Source organism: Apteryx mantelli, chromosome 2 (assembly GCF_036417845.1).
Source record: "Apteryx mantelli isolate bAptMan1 chromosome 2, bAptMan1.hap1, whole genome shotgun sequence".
Classification (NCBI taxonomy): domain Eukaryota; kingdom Metazoa; phylum Chordata; class Aves; order Apterygiformes; family Apterygidae; genus Apteryx; species Apteryx mantelli.
The window spans coordinates 139,320,573-139,345,053 of NC_089979.1; the positions used below are offsets into that span (position 1 = coordinate 139,320,573).

The following is a 24,481-nucleotide window of genomic DNA, read 5'->3' on the forward strand; positions in this document are numbered from 1 at the left end:
GCTCAGGGATCCCAGCCTCACAGGCCTCCAACGGCAGACATAAATGAGAATCGTTTATCTACCATACAGAGTAACTAGTAAAATAGCACTAATGATTTTTCATCAGAAAACAGTGTCTGCAAGGTCCATACAGTGTGAAAATTTCCAGGCACTTTTCTGAGCAGGAAAGAACTCTTAAAAAGTAAAACAAAAAAATTTAGTGTTCAAGAGTAAATATGTAGTCCGGCCCATTCTACGTGTGTAACTATATTTTGTTTTCAGTTAAGTGCATGTCAGGAGGAACACCATATTTATAGCAGCAACAGTGACACAATTCTTCTGTTGAATGAGTTCAAGCTAGCAGCTACAGAGAACAGAGGGAAAATATTGTGATGTCTATGAAGTTTAAAAAATGCACTCAGTCTTTTCACAAGCACAAGCATAAAGGCTTTGCACTTATAGAGATACATACACATAAGTATATAGACTGTCTAACATTTTCTTTTGTTCCTTTAAAAGAGCAAATCATGTTTCCACTACTTCCCCTTGTTTATCATCTCAATCGTCATACAGAATAAGCGTTTTCCTTTCTCAAAGGAAAATGAAGGATGTCGATGATGGAAATCCAGTTTTAACAGACTTCTAATAATAAGAGATGGAGAAAATATTACACAAGCATTATTACAAGCTTTGCCATGGAACTACTTTTTTATTCAGTTCTTTCATGAACATGTCACATTATATCTTGTTTAAAAAGCAAAAATCTCAGTGTAACAAAACAGCAGAAGAATGGTTTGGAGGCCCTGCTGATGAGGTTTATGGCTCTGTTTTTTTTTTAAAAATCTCTTTTAGTATTAGCTTGAAGAGTCAATGGGTCTTATAGGAAAATGTTCTATCTAAAGATCAAGGAGTGAATATAATTACCCAAGAAACAAAAGAAAATATCGTCTGTCCATTGTGTTCATAAAAATTAAGAAATGCTCCCTTTGCTCACATACAAAATAATGCAGATGGCTCCCGGACTTTCCAAGAATAACATAACAGTTTTAACACCAAATTCTTTAACCCTTTTAAGCTGCTTGTTGAATACTTATGACTAATAGCAGTTGACTTAAGTGCAGGACACATCTTTTCCTATAAAACAAAACACAGTACTACAGCTGGGAATTACTAATGGGAAAAAGTCTGTATTCAATTCAGATATACTGCAAGCAGTGAATGCCTAATAGCTCATAAACAGATTAATCAGTACTTATCTTAATCTTTCCTTATTTCAGTATCACAATGCTTTGCACAGTTTTTGTGGTTTTAATACATCACTCAGAAAGCAACATAGATGCACAGGTTATTCATGCTCATATGCTACAGTACTGTCATTTATATTTTATCCTAAAGTGCCTCAGAACATATGTATACGCGGGGAGGGTAGAGGGTTGTTTTTTTTTTTCTTTTTCTGCACACAGAGCTAAATGTCATGAGCAGAGAGAACAACATAGCATTTTATCTGCCTCTGTTGTTTTGGCAATGCATATATTCAGAAAGAACAGCTCTGTTAGCCTCTAGGCTTACACTGCTAAAACATGATTAATTGACTTGCCACAAGATCAGCAAAGGAAATTAATAAACATAACTTATGTATTTCTATTTTACTTCTAATTAAAGAAGAAATGCCTCTTTTGAGACTTGAGTTTAAGGGAGCTGTCAAAACTAGTGTCTTATTTAGATATTCAACCACTGACACCATAATTCCCTGTAGATTAAAGTGTTACCTATGAGAAATCAAAATGTAGCCCATGATTCTTGCATTATATAAAAAAGGGAAAGCAAAAGTATTTTCACACCAAACTTCCACTTTCTTCCATGTGACTGTATATTAGAGAAGGCTAAAATGTAATACAAATATTTTTACCAAATATACTGCAACTGTCACTTGAACAATGAAAGTGACCACACAAAACAGAGGGTCAATAAATGTAGTTTGTCAGCACTTTAATTTTATCAAACAATTTTAGTGTTATTCAAACAAGTACATTTGTATATTTAAAACATTTTGAAAACTCTGTATCTTAAGTAAGCAAAATGTCCAAAGATTTTTCTTTCATCAGTTCACAGTAGAGAATGTGTGATATCACAGATATCCATGCATTGACTCCAGGCAACAGTGCAGTACTGAATTTTCAAATGATTGTGGAGATAAAATTCCAATATGAGGCATTATTATGGGAAAGAGATCCCAAAAACTATACATTCTTGTAAAATATTTTTTGGAAAGTAGTATTATTCTACAGTTCTCTAAGAAACTGTTAAGAAAGTCTAACTGAATGACTGAAATTAGGATTGCATACATCTGGCCCACTCTTTCAAATGTATTAAACTTTTTTTTTGAATTACACTGTTGCATGCTGCTTCTCAAACAAGACACCAACATACTTAATATTAACTCAACAACCATATAAGTAACTTTCTAATTTTAATATGGATACTGTATGTAATACCAAACAGCATTCAAATCTATACAAATTAAATACTGTTTATTCAGGATTGCACAATTTTTGAAAACACAGAATAAGATTTCCTTTAAACTTAAAACACAGTTTTGTTATTTTTCCAACCCAAAGCATTTCTGCTTATCCAATACAGCAATGTGTATACACACTTTCCTGAATCCTTCACAGGTACAAAATAATAATGGGTATAAAATTTAAACACCCAACATGCTAATTACTTGTACAGTAGTTTATTATTTGCTAATCAGAGTTAAATCTGATTTTAAAAAAGAAGAGAGGCTGAAAGAGAGACTGTAACAGGAATGGATACCATCCTGTTCTCCTACTTATTACTGGCAGTCACAGATAAAGTAAAATTAGAAATTCAGCCATCATTTCTTTTAGAAGGAACAACTGAACAAGCAACACAAGGCCTCCTCTGAGTGACCAAATACCATCACACAAAGTTAAAACTGGTGACAGCTACAAGTAACTGAGTGATAGGTTCAGACTGGTCTAAGACCAAAAAAAAAAAAAAAAGCAGGAAAAAATTAAGGTTTACATAAACTAACGTGGTACTCTTAGGCTTTTCCTTACTTTCTCTACTATAAACTGTTCTCTCCTCACATTTACAACACTGAGACACTTTTCTGAACATCATTTTCCATATCCATCTTTGTTAATCCCCCATCAACTCCACCTTTTTGAAATCCTTAGTCTACTAGCCACTTTGCCTTCTTTAACCTTCTCTCCTAATTTTCTTTTCCATAGCTGCATTTGAGCTTTTCCTTAACAACTGCCTTCTCACCAATACTGACGAGTCAAATTCAGATGAGACATAAATTATTATAAGAATTATGCACAAATTATCTATCAGTTAGTAGCTAAAGATAATTCCAAATATTAACTAACTAAGCAAATACTAAAAGAATTTAAGGGACAGATGTATCAGAATTCTAATGAAAGGAGAATTTTAGAAGGCATTAGTTAAAGTAAAACTCTGCAAAAACTTTTTTTTTCTGTTAAAGACCTGTTTCTTAAGGGGCAATTCACAAATACTTGTTTATCATGCTGACTTACCAACGCGTAACTTAGATGGTTTGTTTCATGGTGGGATCTGAATTTGGAAATTCAGCATACTGGTGCTCTCCTCTCAAGGTTCCCTGCAAATCCAACCATAAAACTCTTTCTGATCCACCTTTCTCTGTTCCCATATAAACCGCAGTAACCATCTTTGGACAAAGTCTCATTCTCTTATAAAACATATATAATACTTTATGCCCCTGTCTTCAGCAAAACAGTTTCACCATAAATTACTACTGAGATATTTACTAAAATTCAAAAGGTATATTTTCACCTTTCAGTTCTCTAAAATTTTCCCTCCCCCACCATTTAGAAGTTTTTTTTATTCCGCAAGGGCAAAAATCATATACCCATCTTCTCTTCTTTCTCCTTTACTAACTAATCATGTTTCATTCCTTTTTCTGCAGCACTTTTCCTCTGCTTTTGCTTTTAAGTATCATCTGCGCTCTCAATTTTAATTTCTCCAGTGGAAACAGTAGCAGAGGAATATCTGTAAAGAGTAGAAGCATCAATGAAATCATTAAGATAAACTGGCAAAGCTGAGACTTAGGAGCCAGAATCAACGACTCTCAGCAGACCAAGCTCCCTTTGCTGCTCAAGAAAATATACAAAGTATTATTAATAACTAATGTTACTCTATCCCGGGGACTGCTTAGATGTGATAACCTATCTTTCTTATAGTGTGCAGTGATGCTCCAAAATAAGTGAAGTACCTATTTAGTCTTAATCCGTAAAACACTCTTAAGAATTCTCCTGGCCCTTCACTGAGGACTTTCTGCTTATTTGGACAAAGTGACAAGACTGTCGATGGAAAGGAGAAAATTCAAGAAGGTGATTGAAAATTATCTAAATGCTACACTAGAAAACTAATGAAATTGCACTGTAAAAAAGTAGTATTGGTAGTTAAAGGTAAATATCTTGTATTCTGCTTTACAGAGAAGATTATAGATAGCAAAGGAAATCTGAAAACAAAGCTGGCAAGACCAGTCTTAATATTACCTTATATTACTTCTTGGCATATCTTTAATAATAACAACTAAACTGTGTGAAGAAGCCAAGATTAAAAATATTAGAGCTACTTCAAATGAAGAATTTCAGGAATGGTAAATTTAAAGATAATAATGATTCTCTGAAAGGATGTTTCCCACGATAAGATGAAGTTGTAAGTCTGAATTCTGCAGAAAACCGATCCTGCAGCTATGGCGTACTGTGGTAAGTATGCATTCAAGGTACGGAAAAAAATGAGTCATTGGCTGTATTATCGGACTAACGTACAAATTGGCACCTTTTCTTATAGCAATGGTGAGTCTGGCCTTATAAACAGACTAATCCTTAGCATTTAGTATCACCTTTTGGAAAACTAGGGCACAAAAAAAAGGCACAATAAAATTATCAAGGGCCTTTCCTTTGTACAGGCAAGCAGTTAGCTATACTTAACTTCAGTGAAATTTGATAAAAGCTTTACATCTACCTATATGTCTATGTAAAGACTTTACTTCTGACTCTTCAGTCTTGTAAAAATTCATTTGCCAGAATCTAAATGAATTCCCATTACTGTCTTGGGTATGTGACAGAAACAAGCAAAACTATTTTCCCAATCACTGATAATAAGAAACACTATTAAAAAAGTAGTAGATGGAATATCTTTGGCTTATAGGTACCATTAATAAAGGCCTTAAAATTTACCATGGTCTTGTGTGCTGTTGATATGGGAGTATAAGATTGAGGTTTAGCTTTAAAAAATCTCTGCTATGAGTAAAACAATGCTAGGCATGAAAAATAGAGGTGAACCTACATCCCACAACAGTTAATCTTTGAATAGAATAGACACAGAATGTCCTACCTCTTCTGGACGTTTCTGTGCCACCGATACCAGCTCTTCAGAGCTACTTCTTGAGGTAGAGGGTACCACATTACCTGGGGCCTCTGAGACCACCTCATTTGACGGTTCGGAGTCCTGAGGGCAACAGAGACAAATAGACCCCTCAGCAGTGTGTTGATGTGGTACTCCAAGAAAAAGAGACTTTTTAGAGAAACTGCTCTAAGCACAGAGAGAGTTCTAAAACTCTACTCTTTTTACCTCGGGCAACTTCTTTTACCCCAGAGGCAAATACATCCATCATAAATTTTATCTTAAAAAGATAATACTTTCTTCACAAGAGCATTATAAGACTTAGCAAACAGTTATATAGTATTTCAAAATTGTAAAGTTCTGAATAAGCATGCTTGTTTTGCCCACACCTTCCCCTGCTCTCGAACTGTAAGGCAGGGAAAAAATTCCATCTTCTTCAAGATGGAAGATTCTGCAAACAGCTGGGATCATGCCAGAACAGCTCAACATAAATGTATTTTGTGGATCACCATAAACTGATATAGCACAGAAAACTGCTAAAGTTAGCAAACTTGGTATACTGAGTTGGCTCTCTATTAGCAACTTTTACACTACAATAAAATAAGTAAAATACAAATGCTTTAGTAGTTTACATTTTATTTTCTAAATTACTTTTACATTGACTTTCCAATGCAACATGACTTGAACAGATCAGTCAAAATAAAAAACACTTTAATACCTCCACTGCTTCATATCGTGGTTTTGATAACTGCACAGATTGAGATATTTTACTACAGAGAAAAATATCTATTCATTGGTACTATCTCTACTGTGCTTGTTGTAGTGATCATTATGGAAGATATTTTAGATGTCATTGCTTAGCAAGCAGAATATGTGCTTTTGATATATCACTTTCTTTCTCTCTAGAGTCATTAATTGCAAGGAATCAAGATTACACTTTTGGAAACTGCAAGCTGCAAAGCTCATTATTATGTTTTTGAACATAACGATCTCTAAAAAATAAATTCAAATTTCTTGCTGATAACATTCAGCATTTGCAGCTTAGCCCAATGCATATGTTTTGAATATTTGAAGGGCAAAGGCTGAACACTATGGCCCAACATTCATTACCAAACTGCACTAAGAATCGCAGAGAAGACCAAATGCTATAAAAGAATTATTACTGTTCTTGGAGGTTAGAAAGCAGGAAAAATCTCTTTGGGCCTGGAGTGCGCATACTCTGTCATCTCTATTTCACCTAACTTATCTGTTGAACCCCTGTAAAAAAAGCCTCTGAGTTTATTCTAAATAAAGCTCTTTATGCCTTTCTTGTTGCACCTCCTCCTTACAGCTTAGAAACAAAATATTCCAGCCTGTTCTGTAGCCTACCATCTTAAGTTTAAGATTCAGTATCAGGAAGACTTTTTATAAAAAGTCAGTTTTGAGTTAACAACCAAGTCTAAACTGCCATTTCACTGATGCGGTTACGTGCATAAGCACTGGATCTGTAGAAGAGACGGCAAAATGAGATACCTTGGTAGAGCTACCATCTCAAGTAATTCTATGACAGGAATAATAAATCACGATTCTTTTGCCTTAACTCAAATGCGCAAAAGAATATCAACATGGTGGCTGAACATGGTGAACTACAGGAGAAACATTTCTAGCATTCTGCTAATAGAAATCTGATTCTTCAGTGCTGATCATACAAAAGCCCCATGCTCTGGAAGCCCCTCCAGTAAACACTGCATCCTGTTCATCCTAACTGTGCCCTAGCAGAGCTGGCTTGATGCAGATAGCACGCCCTTCTCCAAAGGCCTCCTCAGTGGGCGTCCTGGTTAACCATGCCGACTAGACTATCTCTTGGTGTTGGCCCAGTTAGCCAAGAGCTGACTCTGTAGAGTACTGAGCAGCATCATTTTGTTTTCTCCTTGAGGACTAGAAAGTTAAATCATCAGCACGCAATTCATCATCACAGTATGTTTCCAGGAGCTCTTCCATGCTACTTTCAAAAATAAAAGTAACAGCCATTTCTGTTAGGGAAAAATGATGCACTTGTCTAGATTCTTTGGTTCAGGTGATTTCTCGCCTTGAATTCTACTTCTCTTTCATGCCTAAGAACATTTTTATTACACTGCTATTACTTGCGGCCAGATAATGATGGCAACATTTTTATTTTTAATTTGTATTTTTTGAAAGTAATAAATAATGGTCTTCAAAAATGGTCTGAAAAACTGTTATTTGGTAAACATATATTCCTATCTTTGTCTCAACAGCACCAGCACTTCACTGATCCTCTTCCCCCATCAGGTCTAGAATATCTTCTTCCAAAGCAGCTTGGCCATCCTTCTCAGTAGTTCTCTTAAGGACCAGCTGGCTAATGTAAGGCTTCCATTTTTAAGGAGATAGATGGAAATATACCTTATTATTCAGAAAGAGATGTGAGAAAATAATCCTCTCATGACAATTACATGGATTTATTATCTCTTCTCACACTGCTGTCACTTCTTAGGAAAATTGTATAGGAACCGAACATATGTATGAGACTCAATCAGTGTCATTCTGAACCAGATAAGCAACATGTGAAGTACAGCTTTCAGATCTGAATACATTCAATAAGTGGAATATGATCCATCCATGTAAGGTACAATGATAAAAATGCTGTAAGGTGCAAGTGAAAGTTTTCGTATAGCTTATTCTCAGTGTTTAATGAGTACATGATCAAATGAGCAATAGTTCTAGCAACAATTCTAGTACCTCAATTGATATTCAGGCAAATAAAATAAACCGACCCCCCCCCCCCAACAATATTTATTTTTGTAGAGGAAAGGCATAAAATCTATACTATTGATCTAAAACAATGCTTTTACTGAAGAAAAGTTAAATGGAAAAAGGTACTTTAAAACAAACAGTATTAAAATTACTTTCTTGGCTTCCCTAATTATTATTTATATCATAATATACCAGATTGACTTTGCAAAGATATCTCTGCTTTCTCTCTACAAGGCCTTGTATCATGACAAACACGTCAATGGCACTCATTGGCCTGTAGGCCTCACCTGTAACAACAAAGGACATGACTGTTCATGTAATATGTACACATACCACTGTATGTGTATGTACTACATATGTAAGCTACACAATGAATTATTTGATACTTATCTTTTCCGGTGCTTAAGTCCTTCCTATTTCATTATAATATTATTATATTTTCTAACCCACACATGGAAGGCCACATATCTGCGTTTTGAATAGGCAGACAGACAGATAGATCAACAGATAGCTTTCTAATGAACCACAGTATTTAATTACATTAATTAATAAATTATGGGAAGAAACCACTATTACATAGATGGTATTTCCAGGCTCCTGAAAATATAGCGATTCTTTAGGGAAATATAAGTGCAACTTAAACACACAAATTCAGAATGCTCAGTAATTACATTTTTCCTGTAAAATGCTGATTTTGATCAAAGCTCCCTAGAACATGACACTTCTTGGACTTACAAAACCTTGAAGAAAAGAGGAAATATGAAATACATGTAGACATTCTGTCATGCTCATGCAAGGAAGACAGTTCTGTTTTCAGCCATGGCTCTTTTTACATGACCTAAATATTCACACAATTTAAGATATCACAATTGCATTGACTTGAATCAATCACAATTCTGCAAAAAATAGTATTTGAATCACATGTTGACACAAATATGTAACAAATCAGATATTCTAGTCCTGGGAGGGGAATTGCTTCCTAGAGTCTTGGCACCAGTTAGACCCTTCTTGGCAGGGGACACAAAAGCATAGCTGGTTAAGTTCTTAGACCTGCAATACAGTTTTTTTTTTTTGTTTTTTTTTTTTTTAAGTTCAGGTCAGCAGAACTCAAAGTTGACAACGAATGGTAGGAGGTGGGAAATCAAAAGGTGTATCCAATTGTATCAGACTTCTGGATAAATCTTCTAAGAGATGTCTTTGCACTCCATGTAAGCGTGGATGCAATTCCCTCAAAATATTCAATTCTTTTCTCCCCTTCATCCCATTTGGTATATTTTCTATTTGCATCTACTGTAATAGAAGTAAACATTGTTCTTTTAGTTTTATCCTTTACTGCACAGAAGTATCACCAATACAATAAACTGAAAAATCAATAGGGCATGCAGAAATAATGAGTTTCTAGAAGAGATGTGGATTTTATTTATGAGCTACATAAAAGTGACAGATTTGGGGGGAAAATATTTACATTTTATGTTATGCTGTGCTGATTATTTGAGGACTTGATTATTTTTACTTGTTATTTTTTAAAGAATAGACTATTCAAATACAAGAACAATACATATACAAAGATATGTATTATTTTTTAAAATGTATGCAATCACTAATATTAAGAATTAAAAAATAGGTTTTTGTGATGTATGTATGTATGGTGTGTTTAGAAGTATATAAACACAGAATCACAAAGCACAAATACATGCATGCTAAGTTTTAAACACAATATAAAACTGAAACTAAATACGTATAACTTTTTCAACCCTTATCATAACCGGTTTCACAGTGAAAATGATAACATTCTCAAATATCACTGTTAAGTGCAATATTTTTAGGAAACATTACGGTAACAAAATACTGTATTTGTTTCCCCATCTATGTAAAAGTTACAACAGATGTTAACTCACACCAAACAGAAGCTCGACACAGCCTCTGATTTTGAAGAAAATAGAGTTGATGTATAAAATAAATGTATGCTTATAATACTTTGCCAGAAAGCCTAAGTTACTTTTGAATAAAGATGATGAAAAAATGTTGTCTTACAATATTTATACCAGCCAAACATCAGCTATTTTTTCTGCCATTGCTACTTTAAAACAAAACAGAACAAAAATGAAAAAAAGATCCAAACAAACCAACTCACAAAACCAAATACCCTTTATAAATGATTTCAACATAACAAATTTGAATATATTATGTTAACTCTGCATCACTTTTTATATATTATCCTTTACCTTGGTCCAGTTGAAAATTACACAAGCCATAAATTAGCTTTAAACAAGCTTTGAATCAGCCTGGAACTAGTTTTCAAATTAAAGAGCCGTCAGTATATTACACGGTGCTGTCATTTTATTACCCCAATCAATTCTGTGTGGCCCGAGGTAGAAGGAAAATGGATGCTGTCTTCATTTGCAAAGGGTTTATCTCTTACACCAGGCTCTGAAAATATGACTGCAGTAATGAATTGGAAGCCAAAGTTACTAACAAAGACTTTTAACAGTATCAAAGTAGAAATATGTGTCCCTCTTTAGAGTTACAAAAGGAAAAAAAAAGCCCTCTGTGAAACATGAAGCCAGCTTCTTAAGGCTGAAGGACTATGGGAAGAAATTAGGGCATTTTTGCTGAAGTGCTGAAACGCTTTTAGTTTCACTGAGTCTCAATCTTGCTCCTACACAGGAAAAGCCTTATTGGGTCAACCAAGGGCCCCTCTGTAGCCCAGAAGGCCACAACTCTTTCCTAGCAGCTGACTGTTCCTGCCCTTCTTTATTCGCTCTTATAGCCCCAGTGCATACTTTGAAAGTATTTTTGACATCTAAGCCAGAATATGGTAAAATCTAGTAAAAACAAAATATCCGTAGTTTTATACATGGTTCAGAGGAAGCCAAGGTAAATCTCTAGGAGGAATTCAGAGTTTATCTCAATCTGCTTACACCTGTGAGAACTAGCAATCACTTTGTCTTTCCCAAGATTTCACCCTGTGTTAGTTTATAAGGTAAGAATATGGGCTTTAAATGTCTAAGTCACACTGCACTTGGTCTGTAAAATTTCCCTTCTTCCCCCTGTTCTTCTTTTGACGCTTTCCTCATACTGCTTTTAATTAACATCTGCCAGTCTCCTTTCTCCCCCCCCACCATAGAAATGAAGTTACAGACATAACCTGTAATGTACACGTGCTAATCTCCTCCACTGTCAACCACAGGAGTAATACTGTTGTCCACTCTTCTTGTACATTCTTAGCTATTTTTTCTCTCCCGGGAGAAGGGAAGAATAACTTCTATATTTACACATTGTTAACGTAACAGGGTCTCATTCTCACTTGACTCTAAAACTGTTTTGGTTCAGGTAATAAACAAACCTAAAGTTATCTAAACTTTCTGCCTTCCTTTAAAGACAGAAGCAAAAGAAAATCCTTTTATAATTCTCTATTTTCCAAATACAGAAACTTGTTTACATCTCTTTAGCCTCACACAATTTTTTTCTTCAAATACGCTGCACAATACAAAGGACCTAATAAAATTGCAAGTTTCCAATAAATACCAACCTGTTTCAATGTATTATCCCTCTAACCTACAAAATGCAGCACTGACAAAGCAAGCTTACATCTTTGAAATCCACCAACGGTTCCATGGGTCAAAGGCTAAATGTCCACCTTGAATGCAGTTTTAAAATAAGGCTGCTACTATTGCTAATAATGTATTAAAAGTGTTTGAACAAAGCATGAAAGGAAACAGGGTCAAGGCATGAAAGGGAACAGGGGCATACAACAAGGGCATCCAGGAAGTTCTGGATGCCTTCTTCAAATGGGGAAAAAAAAATAAAATTAGTTTACGTATATTTAAAGTTAGAGTGCTCTCAAAATAATGTTTTTCATGTTCATTCTTCCAACTTTATCATATGCAAATAGAAACAGAAAACAGCAAGGTACCATTTGAAGGTATCATTATTCACCAAACTCTGGAACCTGAATTAGTTTCCCTTTCTAACCCACATATTTTCTTTATTTCCATTAGTCACTGTACTATTCCTACCTCTCTTTGGACTGAATTCTCCACGTTTCTAAGCAAACTCTCCTAGGCTATTATATTTCATGTTTAAATTGCCCCCAAAGTTCCAAGGTCTTGGACTGCTAAGCCCAAAGTGACTGCATTTAGGAATACAGCATTATTAACTTAGCAGTAATGTAGCGCAGCAAACTTACTTCCACCTCCCATGGTCAAGCTGCACATTCACACAACTTATGGCCAAGCAGTTTGCTTTACGTCACTTCAATGGACTAGGAGAAAACATACAAAAACTTTGCTCACAGTACTAATGCTTAACTTGTGCTACAAGATTGAGCACTTGAGAAGATCTCTGCTCCAAAAAACAGCTGCTTTATTCTGCCAAAAATAGAACGTAGCTTAGAAAAGGCTTTCTTTCAAGCACACAATTTTCAGATGTTATGCATCAGCATGCAGAATGTGTCTGTCAGATGTTGGAACAAAGCTTTAAATTGTCCCATCTAACTTAATTCTGAAGACAGGGTCAGCATATTCATAGTGGGTTTTTTTGTTTGTTTTACTTTGAGATGTCCTTTAAGTAATATTTATTTAGTTTCTTACATCTTTGCCAGCACTGATTCTTGCTTTTCAACTCCTTGAAGTCCAAATTCTCCCAACATAATGTAAAACAGAGTGATATTAAAATGTGAGATCTCCAAAAGCATCACAAAACCGTCAAAGGCTACTTACTAAATCAAGATTGGTTTTCAACTCTCCCCACATACAGCATTTTTTTCCAGTAACAAGATGAAATAAAGAAAGGGATTGCACACTATATCATTTCTGCAGTCTGAGTTTATTACATAAGTTTCATCGCTCCCTAAACTTTCCTCATATGGCACCCACTTATCTGCCTGTTCTGCAGAGATTTTCTATAAGCACTCTATCCTGCTCTGATGGAAGGGCTCTGTGCGCCCTCCACATCCCTCTTTTTACTTTGCCAGGGCCCTGTATTATTCCTCACCCTACTCTCTCCTATGAGGGATACTGTGTACTTCTCCAAGTGGAATTTTCTCACTTATGAATGTCTGTGCATCCGCATTTACTTCCATGTCCTTCTAAGTCCTGCTAAGACCCTTTCTGCAGTCCCATTATTTTTTCCTCAACCTCCCTCTCTTTTTTCTTAAAATCTTTTAATTTCAACTGATATGGCAGAACAAGAAAACATTAATTCAAGATTATAAAAATATAGATATGAAGAAATTAATCTATATAAGTAAAAGCTTCTTATTTCTTATATTCTGCTTTTTGGACTTCTGCGTAAAATCTGACTGTGCCAAATAAAAAATGTTTCAGATATCCTTTACTGGGCTTCAAACAAGTAAGTTGGGAACCCTATTTCATGGAAGCCCCTGATTTACTCTTTCACACTGGTTAGTAGAATGTTTCAATACAGTAATTAAAGAAACCTATGTAACTTTAAATTGCTAATAGAGATACTCTTATTAATACAAAATAGCCACCTAAAACAAAAGGATATTTTATTCTATCAAGTTGAGCTACATTGAAAATGGGCTGTTTATTAAAAAGGTAATGAACAGCCCAGTTGACACAATTTAAGATATGACATTAATCAGCCATCTTTTGTTGAGCTTACAGGAACTGAAAGGTCAAAACTAGTGCTGCTATTTTAAAACCTCCTCAAAAAGCCCTGGAAATTCCTCATTCTCCACTAATTAAAAACACTGAAAATGATATATGGAATGATGAAGCTCAATTCACTGGAAATGGCTGAACTTACTCCTTTGTTTTAGGAGGCATGAATATTTTCCTTGGTTATTTTTAGATTACCAGATAAAAGTCCTTTTTATGGTTCTCATATGTGTAAAAGACATCCCAAACCCCTTACTCTTGAATACAATTACTTAAATAACATTGTAGACTCTGTGATCTGTTTCTTTCATTTAAAAATGTATATATACAGTGCTTAGTGCTAAAATATACAAATTACAGAATTTAAGATCCTAACAGTATGTATCTGTGTATTAATTTTTAAACCTTATACCTTCAGATGCTACTGATATAAAAAAACTCTCCACAAACTCTCTCATATCAAAATAGGGCTGAAATAACTTTTGTAGTCAATGAAACAAGAACACAAATATCCCTTTGATACAGCAAACTCAAGAATGTTTTAACAGCACTTCAGGCTAAAACAGTCTTCTTTTGATGCTGTTTATTCACATCTCCATAAAAAGTACCTACATAATTTAAAAGTATTTATCCTCCTACTCCAACCATAAGCACCTGAATAGTTAGCGTTGTGCAAGAGAGTAGGTAGCATGTTTTGAAATGGAACAATATTGCATAATTACTGGCAAGGCTTCTCTTGCAACAAGCAGAACTACCATGTTTCAAGTCAAATCTATCCCTGAAGGTGGTACTCCAAGACTGAAGTTCACTCCCAATGTGTAGATAATGCTGCGTGTTGAAGAGTACAGCATACCCAACTACACAAAATTGCAAACTACTAACATCAGTTAGCTGGGAAGCTGACAAGGAAGATTCATGTTTTCCAAATAATAACCAACCATCGGAAATAACTAACAAGGAAGACCGATTTAACAACAGAGTAGGGTTTTTCAAGAAATAAAGACATGTACTCTTGGTTTGAAAATACTTGAGTCCAACAAGCCTAAAGATCCATGAAAATGAGCATACCAAAATTCAGAAATGTTCAGAATAACAGCATATTTTAAATACCATCTTTATTCAGAATTCATTAATGTTACTCTAGATTATCATGAGTTCCTTTACTCCTCCTCAGATTCACTACATTGAACTAGTGCCCCCCTCCTTTTTTTTTTTTTTTTGTTTTCAAATTAAAAAAAAGGAGAGAGACAGAGTGCACACACGAGAAAGAAGAGAGAGGGAGAGGTAATGCTGTACCTTTAAGACACTGGTTTGATTGTTGCCCCAAATTCATTGGTCAAAACATTCAACCACCACAGGGAGATCCTGGTTCACTGCCCTTTTCCTCTTAAGAGGGTTCAAAATCATATTTCCCAAGAGATTGCTTAAACCATCTGGCTAGTCTTTTGCTGAAGTAGCTCCCTTTGCATGGAAGAATGAATCACTGGATAAAATGATTCATTGCATAGTAGCTAGGGTACCTGAGGAAGGGTACAGATTGTCTTCTGAATACTTTAGTATTTTATGTCAAGGAACACTTCACAGTCACTGTCTATGCTCTACCCAGAAAATGCATAAACAACAGTAAGTTTCTAGGTCATTCCAGTGAGAGAGTTAATGACAGATTAATAAATCACATTTCCCAAATCTCAAACTTCTTGCATTTTCTCACAATTTGCCTTTAAATGTGGGTGATACTGAAGACTCTTGAAGCTATCCTTATAAGAACACAGACACTTTATAATAACCTTCACAAAGTTCCTTACCACTGACAATATAAAAAAAAAAATTAGAATATAATTTTGTTCTGAAATTGCTCTGCCTTCTGCAATACTTTCATCCTGAACAAGCAATGGAGATATTATCTGCTAGTAGGGAGCAGCAGGGCAAATTGTACATTTATTTAATGCACAATATTTCCCCCCCCCCCAAATTTATTAAAGCAGTTGTAAAAATACATGTTGATTACAATTTCTTTGTATGCATTAAGTACTGAATTGAACATTTTTCATTAAAACCATGAATTTTTACTGAACTGCTAGTTTACCTTGCTTTCCATTTGTGCAAAGTTGTTGTTACCCGCTATGCTTTCTTTTCTAAAATACTTGCAAATATTAGTGTTTGAAATGTATCCTTATTTATTGCACATGACTGGTTACATATTTAATATTCATTACATCCACAATAATAATGTCCAAAATAATTACATCCAAAAATAAACACGTAATATGATTAACTAGCTCTAAGCACACTCGTTTACCTTCCAGAAATACTGAGTTATCTTGCTATTTTCTTTTTGACACTGCTTTTGTCTATTTAAACCACATCTGAAAGGGTACCTCCTGCCCTTCAGTCTTCATGAGATTAGTAACTATAAGAAAATCTTGATATCTACAGATTTCAAGGCTTTCCAAATATGAAAACATTTAGTTATTTGATGCTCTGAACCTTCCAAAGCAGCTGAAATATACTTGAGACTTTCCAAACATGCTCAAAGGTGTTTCAAACCACTGAACCATATAATAATTTCCAACTGTTACCAAAGACACATTTACTGAAAAATCTGAGATAAACTTAATTGCTGCCAGAATTTAACAATATACATTTTAAAGGTTTTGAGAAAATCTTTTCAAAAGCACCTTAAAATTCCACATAGTATTTGTGCACTTTCTTGGTAGAGCTAATTATAATGCAGTTACAGTTATATTCCCACACAAGCTATTTGCTGAGCCAATTTTAAGATGAGGGGAACTCTTCTGCTAAAGAATGCTAAAATTCGAGTGATGAGACACTCTCCTCCTTTGCACCGAAAGCGGCTGACACAGCACAAATCAGCAATGCCTAGCTGTCTTTTGCAAAATGTGATTAAATGTGGCTGGCACTAAGAGAATCTCTATTTGAGAATGGAGACGAAACCTCACAACCACTATCTAACACCACTATGAAAAGCAAATCTTCAGTCCGCTAAAAATCATAACTTGCTTAGCACCTTATAAAACTTCACTTTTTTGTTTTCTTTTCCCCTTTCCTTTCTCTCCCCTGTTTCAGTCTGATTAGATTTTTCCCTGGCAGCACTAGTAATTTACATTGATGAGTGACACATTACTTAAAGTGAAGTGTTTGGTTGCATTTCTTTGAAAAACTATAATATAAAATCAACCTTGAGAGTAAACATGAGCGGTTAGTTAGGCAGCTATGACACTGTGTTCAGACCCTATCCAGAGACTAATAACTTAGGATCTAATTCTTTCTTTCTCACAGGGAATATGATTATGTGCTAACATAATTTGCAGAGTAATAAAGCTGGACTAGCTGTGAAGAATTATGATATACAATTTTTCTTTAATTACTGATTCTCTGGTCCTACATAAAACATACGTAATTGGATTGGGATGCCACTAGAATACAGATATATACTCCGTTGCATTTCGCAGGGTTCCCTTTGTTTTATGTAATTCCAAAGTACTCATCTCTCATGCTTTCTGTTCAGAATCGTCAATTCCATATGAATATTCAACTCAGAAAACATTAAGCATGCTGTACCTGTTTTTTAATACTGCCTTTCTGGCAGCTTATATGATCTAAACCAAAAAGTTAATCAAGGCTCAGAAAGCTAAAATATCCACAAACTTTGCATTCACGTGTTCTTCAGACACTTCAGGAATCAATATGTTCTACTAATTAAGTAAATAAAACTCAATATTTGCAATCAGGATTGTTAATAGAAAGTGGTAATGGTCAATTACAATTTATCGGAAAATTTGTTTATTACTCCATTGTCAGCATGAAGCCTTTAAGTATCAATACTCAGTTTAAAAGCTCATTATTTTAGGAAATCTACAAATAAGAAAACAACTGGATTGATAAAGTACATCTGAATGTATTTTAGTGGTATAACCTATAATGTTTGTGCAGCTACATTTGGTAACTTTCATACACTGCTATTTTCATACACTTAAAATTTCATTCTGTGACTTTAATGAGAAAACCTGTTTTAAGTTTACTACTTCCATGTCTTTTATATTCCTATACAGCACCTTCAAATTTTAAAATTCTCTGTCACAATACTACTCTACAGCTGTAAATAACTAGAAGTTTGATTTTCAAAAGCAAGAAAGAGAAGGCCTCTAGGTCCTTTAAGGAGTAAGCATTTCTCCTGTCTTTCCCAGACCCTGCTTTTGGCTTAATCCTCTCCCATACGTGTGAAGCAGATGCTGTTCATTCCTGCATACCAAAGAGGAGTTATAAAATCTTCTTCGTGTCCTGGGGTGCTGCTCAGTACTGAGAAAGTGCTCTCATTTTTTATTCTCTCATGCTGTGTTAGCATAAAACGAGGTTTAGTGGCTTTACTTCAGACATGACGCTAGCTGCCTGTTGGATTTCTTCCCAATTGCAGCTATGTCCCAGCAGATATTTCTTGCCACTCAGCAGTACAGCAGTGGGCAACTTAGGCTGTAAATTCATTTTGTCATGGCTTAGGAGGTGTACATTGTAATTCAACAGAAGAGCTATTTCACAGATAAACCATAACTGTAAGCAGATTTTGTTAGAAGCATCTCCTAAGGAAGGTAAGGAGTAGCACTGGTGCTTCTAACAGCTGCCTGGTGAAGAGATTTTGCTTCCTTAATCACTACCTTAAGGGGAAGGCAGCAGAGTTATTCTATCTAAACTAAACTACATCTACACTAGAGGGTTAGATATTTAAAGAGTAGACTGTGTATATTTGGATTAGATGCATTAAAAATGCATAATCACTACTTTGTATTTGTGATTTAAAATTTTCAAGTCTGGTACGTTACAAACCAGGTACCTCTTAGATGTCATGTAAATGTTCCATAGAAAATTAGGCATGGATGAGTATTTTAACCTAAGCGAAAATTAATGACCAAGCTTGTTTCTAGTTTCAGTCACCCTTGTTTATTTTTACTTCAGTAGCATATTTTTAGTTGCAATAAAGCAAAATTGTCAAGGCAATTTATGAAAAGCAGGAACACCTCAGTAATAATCTGATTCGTGAGAGCCTCTTGAAAAAATAATTTGCTTCATTTTAAAAGTACTATAAGTTGTGTGTAAAATGACACCAAAATGAATGACTATTTTCAGCAGGTAAAACTCTCTTCAGTAGTATTTGAAACACTTTTTCACTCTGCTTTTGTCAGAAAATATACAGTGTTATGGAAGGCATGAAATGGTACTGCTGCTGTCTATCAAGAAAAAGAACTTGTAAGAGTGTGCAAAGTTTCGACTTTGAAAAAAATGTCACATTGTTTGTGTGTTTGTGTAAAAAGAATAAATGATGTTAAGTAGCAAGGGATTTCTTCAGTCTCCTTCTGGATGTAAAACATTATGGGGCAAAAGAAAACGAATACTGGAAACCAAACAAATTTTGATCCAAGTAACTGGGGCAAGTAGTTGGGGCATTATTGGCAAAAATATCTGTTTAGCACTGCTATATATAGTGTAAATCTTAACAGTTGTCTAAGTACATGCTCATAAAAGACCATTGTGAAAACAGGCTCTGTGAAAACAGATTTGTGATTACTGATGTTTTTTGACAAAGTTTAATAAAAGTACAAATTATATATTTTATTTTGCACTGCTAACCAGACCTTTTTTTTTTTTTTTTAAACAATCATCATCTATCCCATTTTGTTATGCTTCAGAATTAGAAATCTGTCTTTGCATTTGAAACAACTGTTCACTATTAAGCAGAGGAATAAGATTCCTGTATTTCAATTTATTTAAACTGCTGGCTGTTATTAGATCTACTATCACCCTACATAACCAGTCAGAAGACTTTTCCAGATAAGTTTATAGGAAAGAGAATGCCGCATTGCCCATTTTTGACTATGCTTTTTTTGATACAGTTAAACTGCACCTAATAAGAAGTACAAGCACTAGAAGTTCATGATGAGGATCTGGCATTCAATAACATGGGGTATTTGGAATTGGTAGAATTGATTTTGATGTGGAAAAGAATTAAAATATTTAAAATAAACATCCCTCTAGAAGTACTTTACAGTTCTTAACCTTTTTTCATTAAATCTAAAGTTCCTAGTTATACTATGGGAAACTTCTTCTGACAACTGAGTGTATTATTTGGATTAATTTGGGGATTTAACACCAACAAACTTTATGCTGAATTTATCTTCTATTTGTAAATCAAGTCCCATCTTAAGTTAATTTCAAGGCTGATTATTTTTGGAACATTTTATGGCATAAATTATTCATTACATAGATTTATTATACTTGCTTGCCAGAAAAAAACAGAGACTGTGCCAACTCATTTTTATAGATATGGTACCTGGGGAGCAAATATGAAAATACAGTTGCCAATATTTCAGTCAAGTGATAAAATCTACAGTACACTGAAATTTCACCCTTTTTTGGACTATATTGATAGTAAAATTCATTCCTATTTCAAGGTTTGGCATTATTAAGTTCTCAAAACAGGGCCTAAGTGGTACAAGGACTTCTGCTAAATTCTCACACAGCTTTACAGATCTGGATAATTTTCTCTTGTTCAATCTAAAGGAAATCACTCCAGTGCCAACGTCTCACTACTTCTGACAAACCTAAAAAGACAACAGTGATTTTAAAGCAATCAAATATTTTCCAGTTGCTATATAAAAAAAAAAAATCTTTCGCTACATTACACCCACAAAACCAACTCCAAATCTGATTTATGTAGCATTTTTCAACTCTACTCAAACAACTTTAAATTTTATAATCAAAAAAACCTTTAATTCTATTGTCCTTACTCACCATATCAGAAAGTAGGTCATAATACGTACACTTACTAAAACTGAAAACAGATTTTACCTTTGCAAATGCGGTCACTGCATTATGCAATTTGTTGCACTACGCAATTTGTTATTTGGTAAACCACTCTGAAATTCTCCTAACTTAAGCCTGAAAAATGTTGCATAAAAATTGAACTTTTTTCTATTATATTATTTTCTGCTTGTATCAGCAAGCAGATTTTTCAGTAGTATCCTTTTCTCATTTTTTGAGTTGCAATGTTGTCTGCCATGGTGGCAGTACATGTACTTGTTTGGTGCATCCTCCAAAGAAGATGCCCTGATACAACAGAGTGCACTCAATATATATGGAGGAAGCCTAACCACAAGGGGATTAAGATTTAAAATTTCTATTTGTATTAAATTTGGTACTCAATTTGTGATAGTCCAGACTGCATTTTCTGGAGCAGGTTAAGCATCATACAACACTTAATGCTTTCAAAGTATAGTTTACAGTACAACCAGCTGCAGCTCTAAGAATTCAGCATTTTTGCACTTTAGGCCAAGGCACGCAAGCTGGGCAGCAGCAAACAAGGAGAAAAAGTTAATAACCCTTTGAAATTTTAATTTGTCCAGCATTCAAGGAGGTGTGGGTAAAATTCATTTTTCCAATCACAACTCAACTGCTTTAAGCATAAGGCCAATCTTCCTCTTTTTCTGTGTCTGAAATCATTACTTTTGTTTTCAAAACCTAAAGACAGTATTTTCTTCCAATATTCAACCCAAAACAATCCATTTCAGAAACCCCTAACAGCTAAACCAGATAAATCAGAGGTCCTATAGAAAAAAAAAAGAAAAAACAGCAACAAGTTAAGGCTGTACATTCATGCATATCCATAACAGAGCTTAAAGTTGTGCACACCACCTTGATTCTGGTATTTCCTAAATTTTGAGACCTTGACATCAGGATTTTTGCTCCTGCTGTTTCTTTTATTTAACATGGTTGTGTGAAAATATGTGATAAAGATGTTTCTTGAATTTTAGGAAAAGAAATAACAGAAAAATGAAACAGTACAAATCATGATGAGATTGACACTTGTATGATTCATTAGTAAAGCAGAAACTTCTATACTCCTCATAGGCCTTGTTAACCGCCTTCTTTATATTTTACTAGAATAAAATTCCACATACAAAAGGAATGAAATTCAACTCCTCTATTTTTTTTCTTTTTTCCAACCAAATTAAGAGATTTGAAATAAATTATTAGGTATTTTAATGATTCTCCTTATTTCTCAAAGATCATTTCCAACATTATCTTCAATATTTTAATATAGTGTCCAATTACATTTGCTTATTCACTATGTAAAAGCAGGATATGCTCAAACAAATGACTCTACTTGGCTAACAGGACATAAGAAAAACTCCATGATTGCTTTCCACCACAAAAGGTGTATAAAAAATATTATTTGCCAGGGCTGGTGTCTCATGGATTTGCAGTTCCAGAAATTATTTCTGGAGGGGTTTAGATGAGAATTCTATGCATATACACATGACAATTTATATCCACTGAAAAAGTGCAATATTGTAAAAAGATGAAATAAAAGCGAACTAAACAGAAGTCTACAGGCAAAGCAGCTGATCTTGCAGTAATCAAATAATGACCTGACATGTACACACTGCAGATTTTTGCAAAATAGATTGTACACAAAGATGAACAGATAGAAACCTAACCAGCACAGTGATTATAGCTAATATGATATATGTTTAAACTTTTTGCTGCCTTGGTTCTTTGCAAAATTTTAAAATTGGAGGAAGTACTTTACACAGTACTTTTTAAAAGGAAGGCAATAGAAAAGAACCCTGAATAGCCACATCTAATATTTACAGGAGGATCTTTATAGCAGAAAATGAATAGATGGACAGATCACATTTATTCCTACTGAATATTACCACATCATGATATTGAATGATTTGGTCTGTATTTTATTTTTATTAAATTCAATTAAAATAAGGTTCTATATAACAAATCTTCTGAGTATTGTTATGTCAAGTTATCAGGAAATTTCTGATTTAGAGCGGTAAGGTTTGGCAATACTGAAAGTGCAGAATATTCCTTTTGCAGGGTAGGTAGATAATGTTAACGAAATGGCTACCTTATAGGTTTACTTCAGCTTTCATGTGATATAACAAAATCTACAGTGTTTTTGAGATGAGAAAGCTTGTCAGACCTTAGTAGTGAGCATCACCCATTCCATAAATGTGACGGCTAGTAGGGCATGAGGGCAACAGCAGAAAAACTGTTGCCCTCATGCCCTACAGCAAAGTCAGTCTGTCTATTATCTGACAGGCAGGGTAATATGGGAATATGTTACACTGGTGGAAAAACTAAGTTGCTGGAGAGTCCTGTGATTAGTATGAGCCAAAAGGAAGAAGCATCTCCAGTGCTTATGATAGGTAACAATTTAAAGCATATGTTTATTACTGCTGCATTACATCCTTTGTACTGCTGATACCTGCAGGTGTTTAGTAAAATCTGAAAGAAAATCACATTATTTGTTAAGTCAGCAATAAGCAACTTTTCCTGAACTCCTAAAATTGAAAAACATAATTAGAAATAAAACTCATTGAATATACCATAGTATGCTATGTATGCATTGTAATCTCTCTCTCCATTGAAACAGCGTAATTTACTTATCAATTTTTTTCAAGGTTCAACACAGCTACAGAAGATATGGTTGGGGAATTTTAAAATCTACACTAAAATGGTGATCTAAATTGGATCAAAGCAGACGAACAAAGTTGAAGAAATGAAAACTACACAACAAAAATTGGATTTAGTGGGTGACGGAGAGATGGAAAATGCTGGTAGCTCAGGCTTGCAATTCACCCATAGATCAGTTAGACTGCAGCAAACAATGACATTTTCTGTACAGTTCTCCTCCTCCCAGCTCTACAGACCCATTGGAAAGACTACTCCTTCTAGCGTGGGGGGGCACAGAAAAAGCCTTATCGTATCAGAGCTCTTTCTGCCTGTGAAAATCTGAGCAAAGTAGTGGGTACATAACATTCAATTAGAAAGCCATATAGAAAATTGAGATTGAAAATGATTAAATATATAAACAAAGCTCTAAGCTTTTTAGAAATATATTCACGTTAAGGATGGTTTGCAAGTAGTTTAGTTAACTAAGACTATCTTACTTGAATTTGTAACGCAATATAAAATAAAACTAAAAAAATCTAAATAAAAAAGATCTTTTTGAAACATGGACAGCAATACAGCTTTTTCAGAGAATTTTCTTTGCATAGCTTTGTGAAAAAGCTATATCAAAGTGACTAAAGAAAACCACAAGGAGTCCCCATAAGACAGTTTTTCAGTATCCATCAGATTCATCACATTCTCACTCAAATACAGATCAAATTGCCTTTATTTCTAAGTGCAATAAGGACTTTAGATATACTCATTAAAAATTCTCTATGAATTAAAATTAGAAACAATAACAAACTTCTCTTAATTTTGTATTAATTCCTAGCATAATACAGTACATATCACGATTCTAACCGATAAACTTGATTTACTTCTCAAAACCTTGTGTTTTTCAACAGGCACCTTAAAACTAACATATTCCCTGCAGTAAATGAGTCAACCATACTTAATTTACATGCTAAAGTATTTGAAAAAAATTTATCTAGTATGTAGTGTGCCAGCTTCCTGGAAAAAAAAATTAGAAATTGCAAAAACTATCTTTGATTCTGTTTATGCAGAAAAAGCTGAGATGGAAGATTTTTACTAATGTTATAAAGAAGCTCTTTTAGTTGAAACAAGTGAAAGAAATTAAATAACAATTTTAATTCACTCTTGGACCATCCATTGTATGTAAGTGGTACTGAAGAAAGATTGTTTGATGTTCAAACTGCAGTGGACAGCTA

At 34.4% G+C, this 24,481-nt stretch overlaps 1 protein-coding gene across 6 annotated transcripts in view; it reads right to left on the reverse strand.

The window, feature by feature from the left end:
* The window catches only part of PHF14 (PHD finger protein 14), a 172,124-nt gene that overhangs the window by 29,715 nt on the left and 117,928 nt on the right, over nt 1-24,481 (reverse strand). For 2 of the 6 annotated variants that reach the window (XM_067291644.1, XM_067291645.1), the window contains exons 18-19: nt 5,392-5,505; nt 3,546-3,628 (exon numbers count right to left, since the gene is read on the reverse strand). The exons of 2 other annotated variants lie outside the window; for them this stretch is intronic. In XM_067291644.1, coding sequence (XP_067147745.1) covers nt 3,557-3,628; nt 5,392-5,505 — 186 coding nt within the window. In that variant the 3' untranslated portion in view covers nt 3,546-3,556. The remainder of the gene's footprint in view (nt 1-3,545; nt 3,629-5,391; nt 5,506-24,481) is intronic. 2 more of the 6 variants (XM_067291642.1, XM_067291643.1) reach the window with 1 other exon arrangement.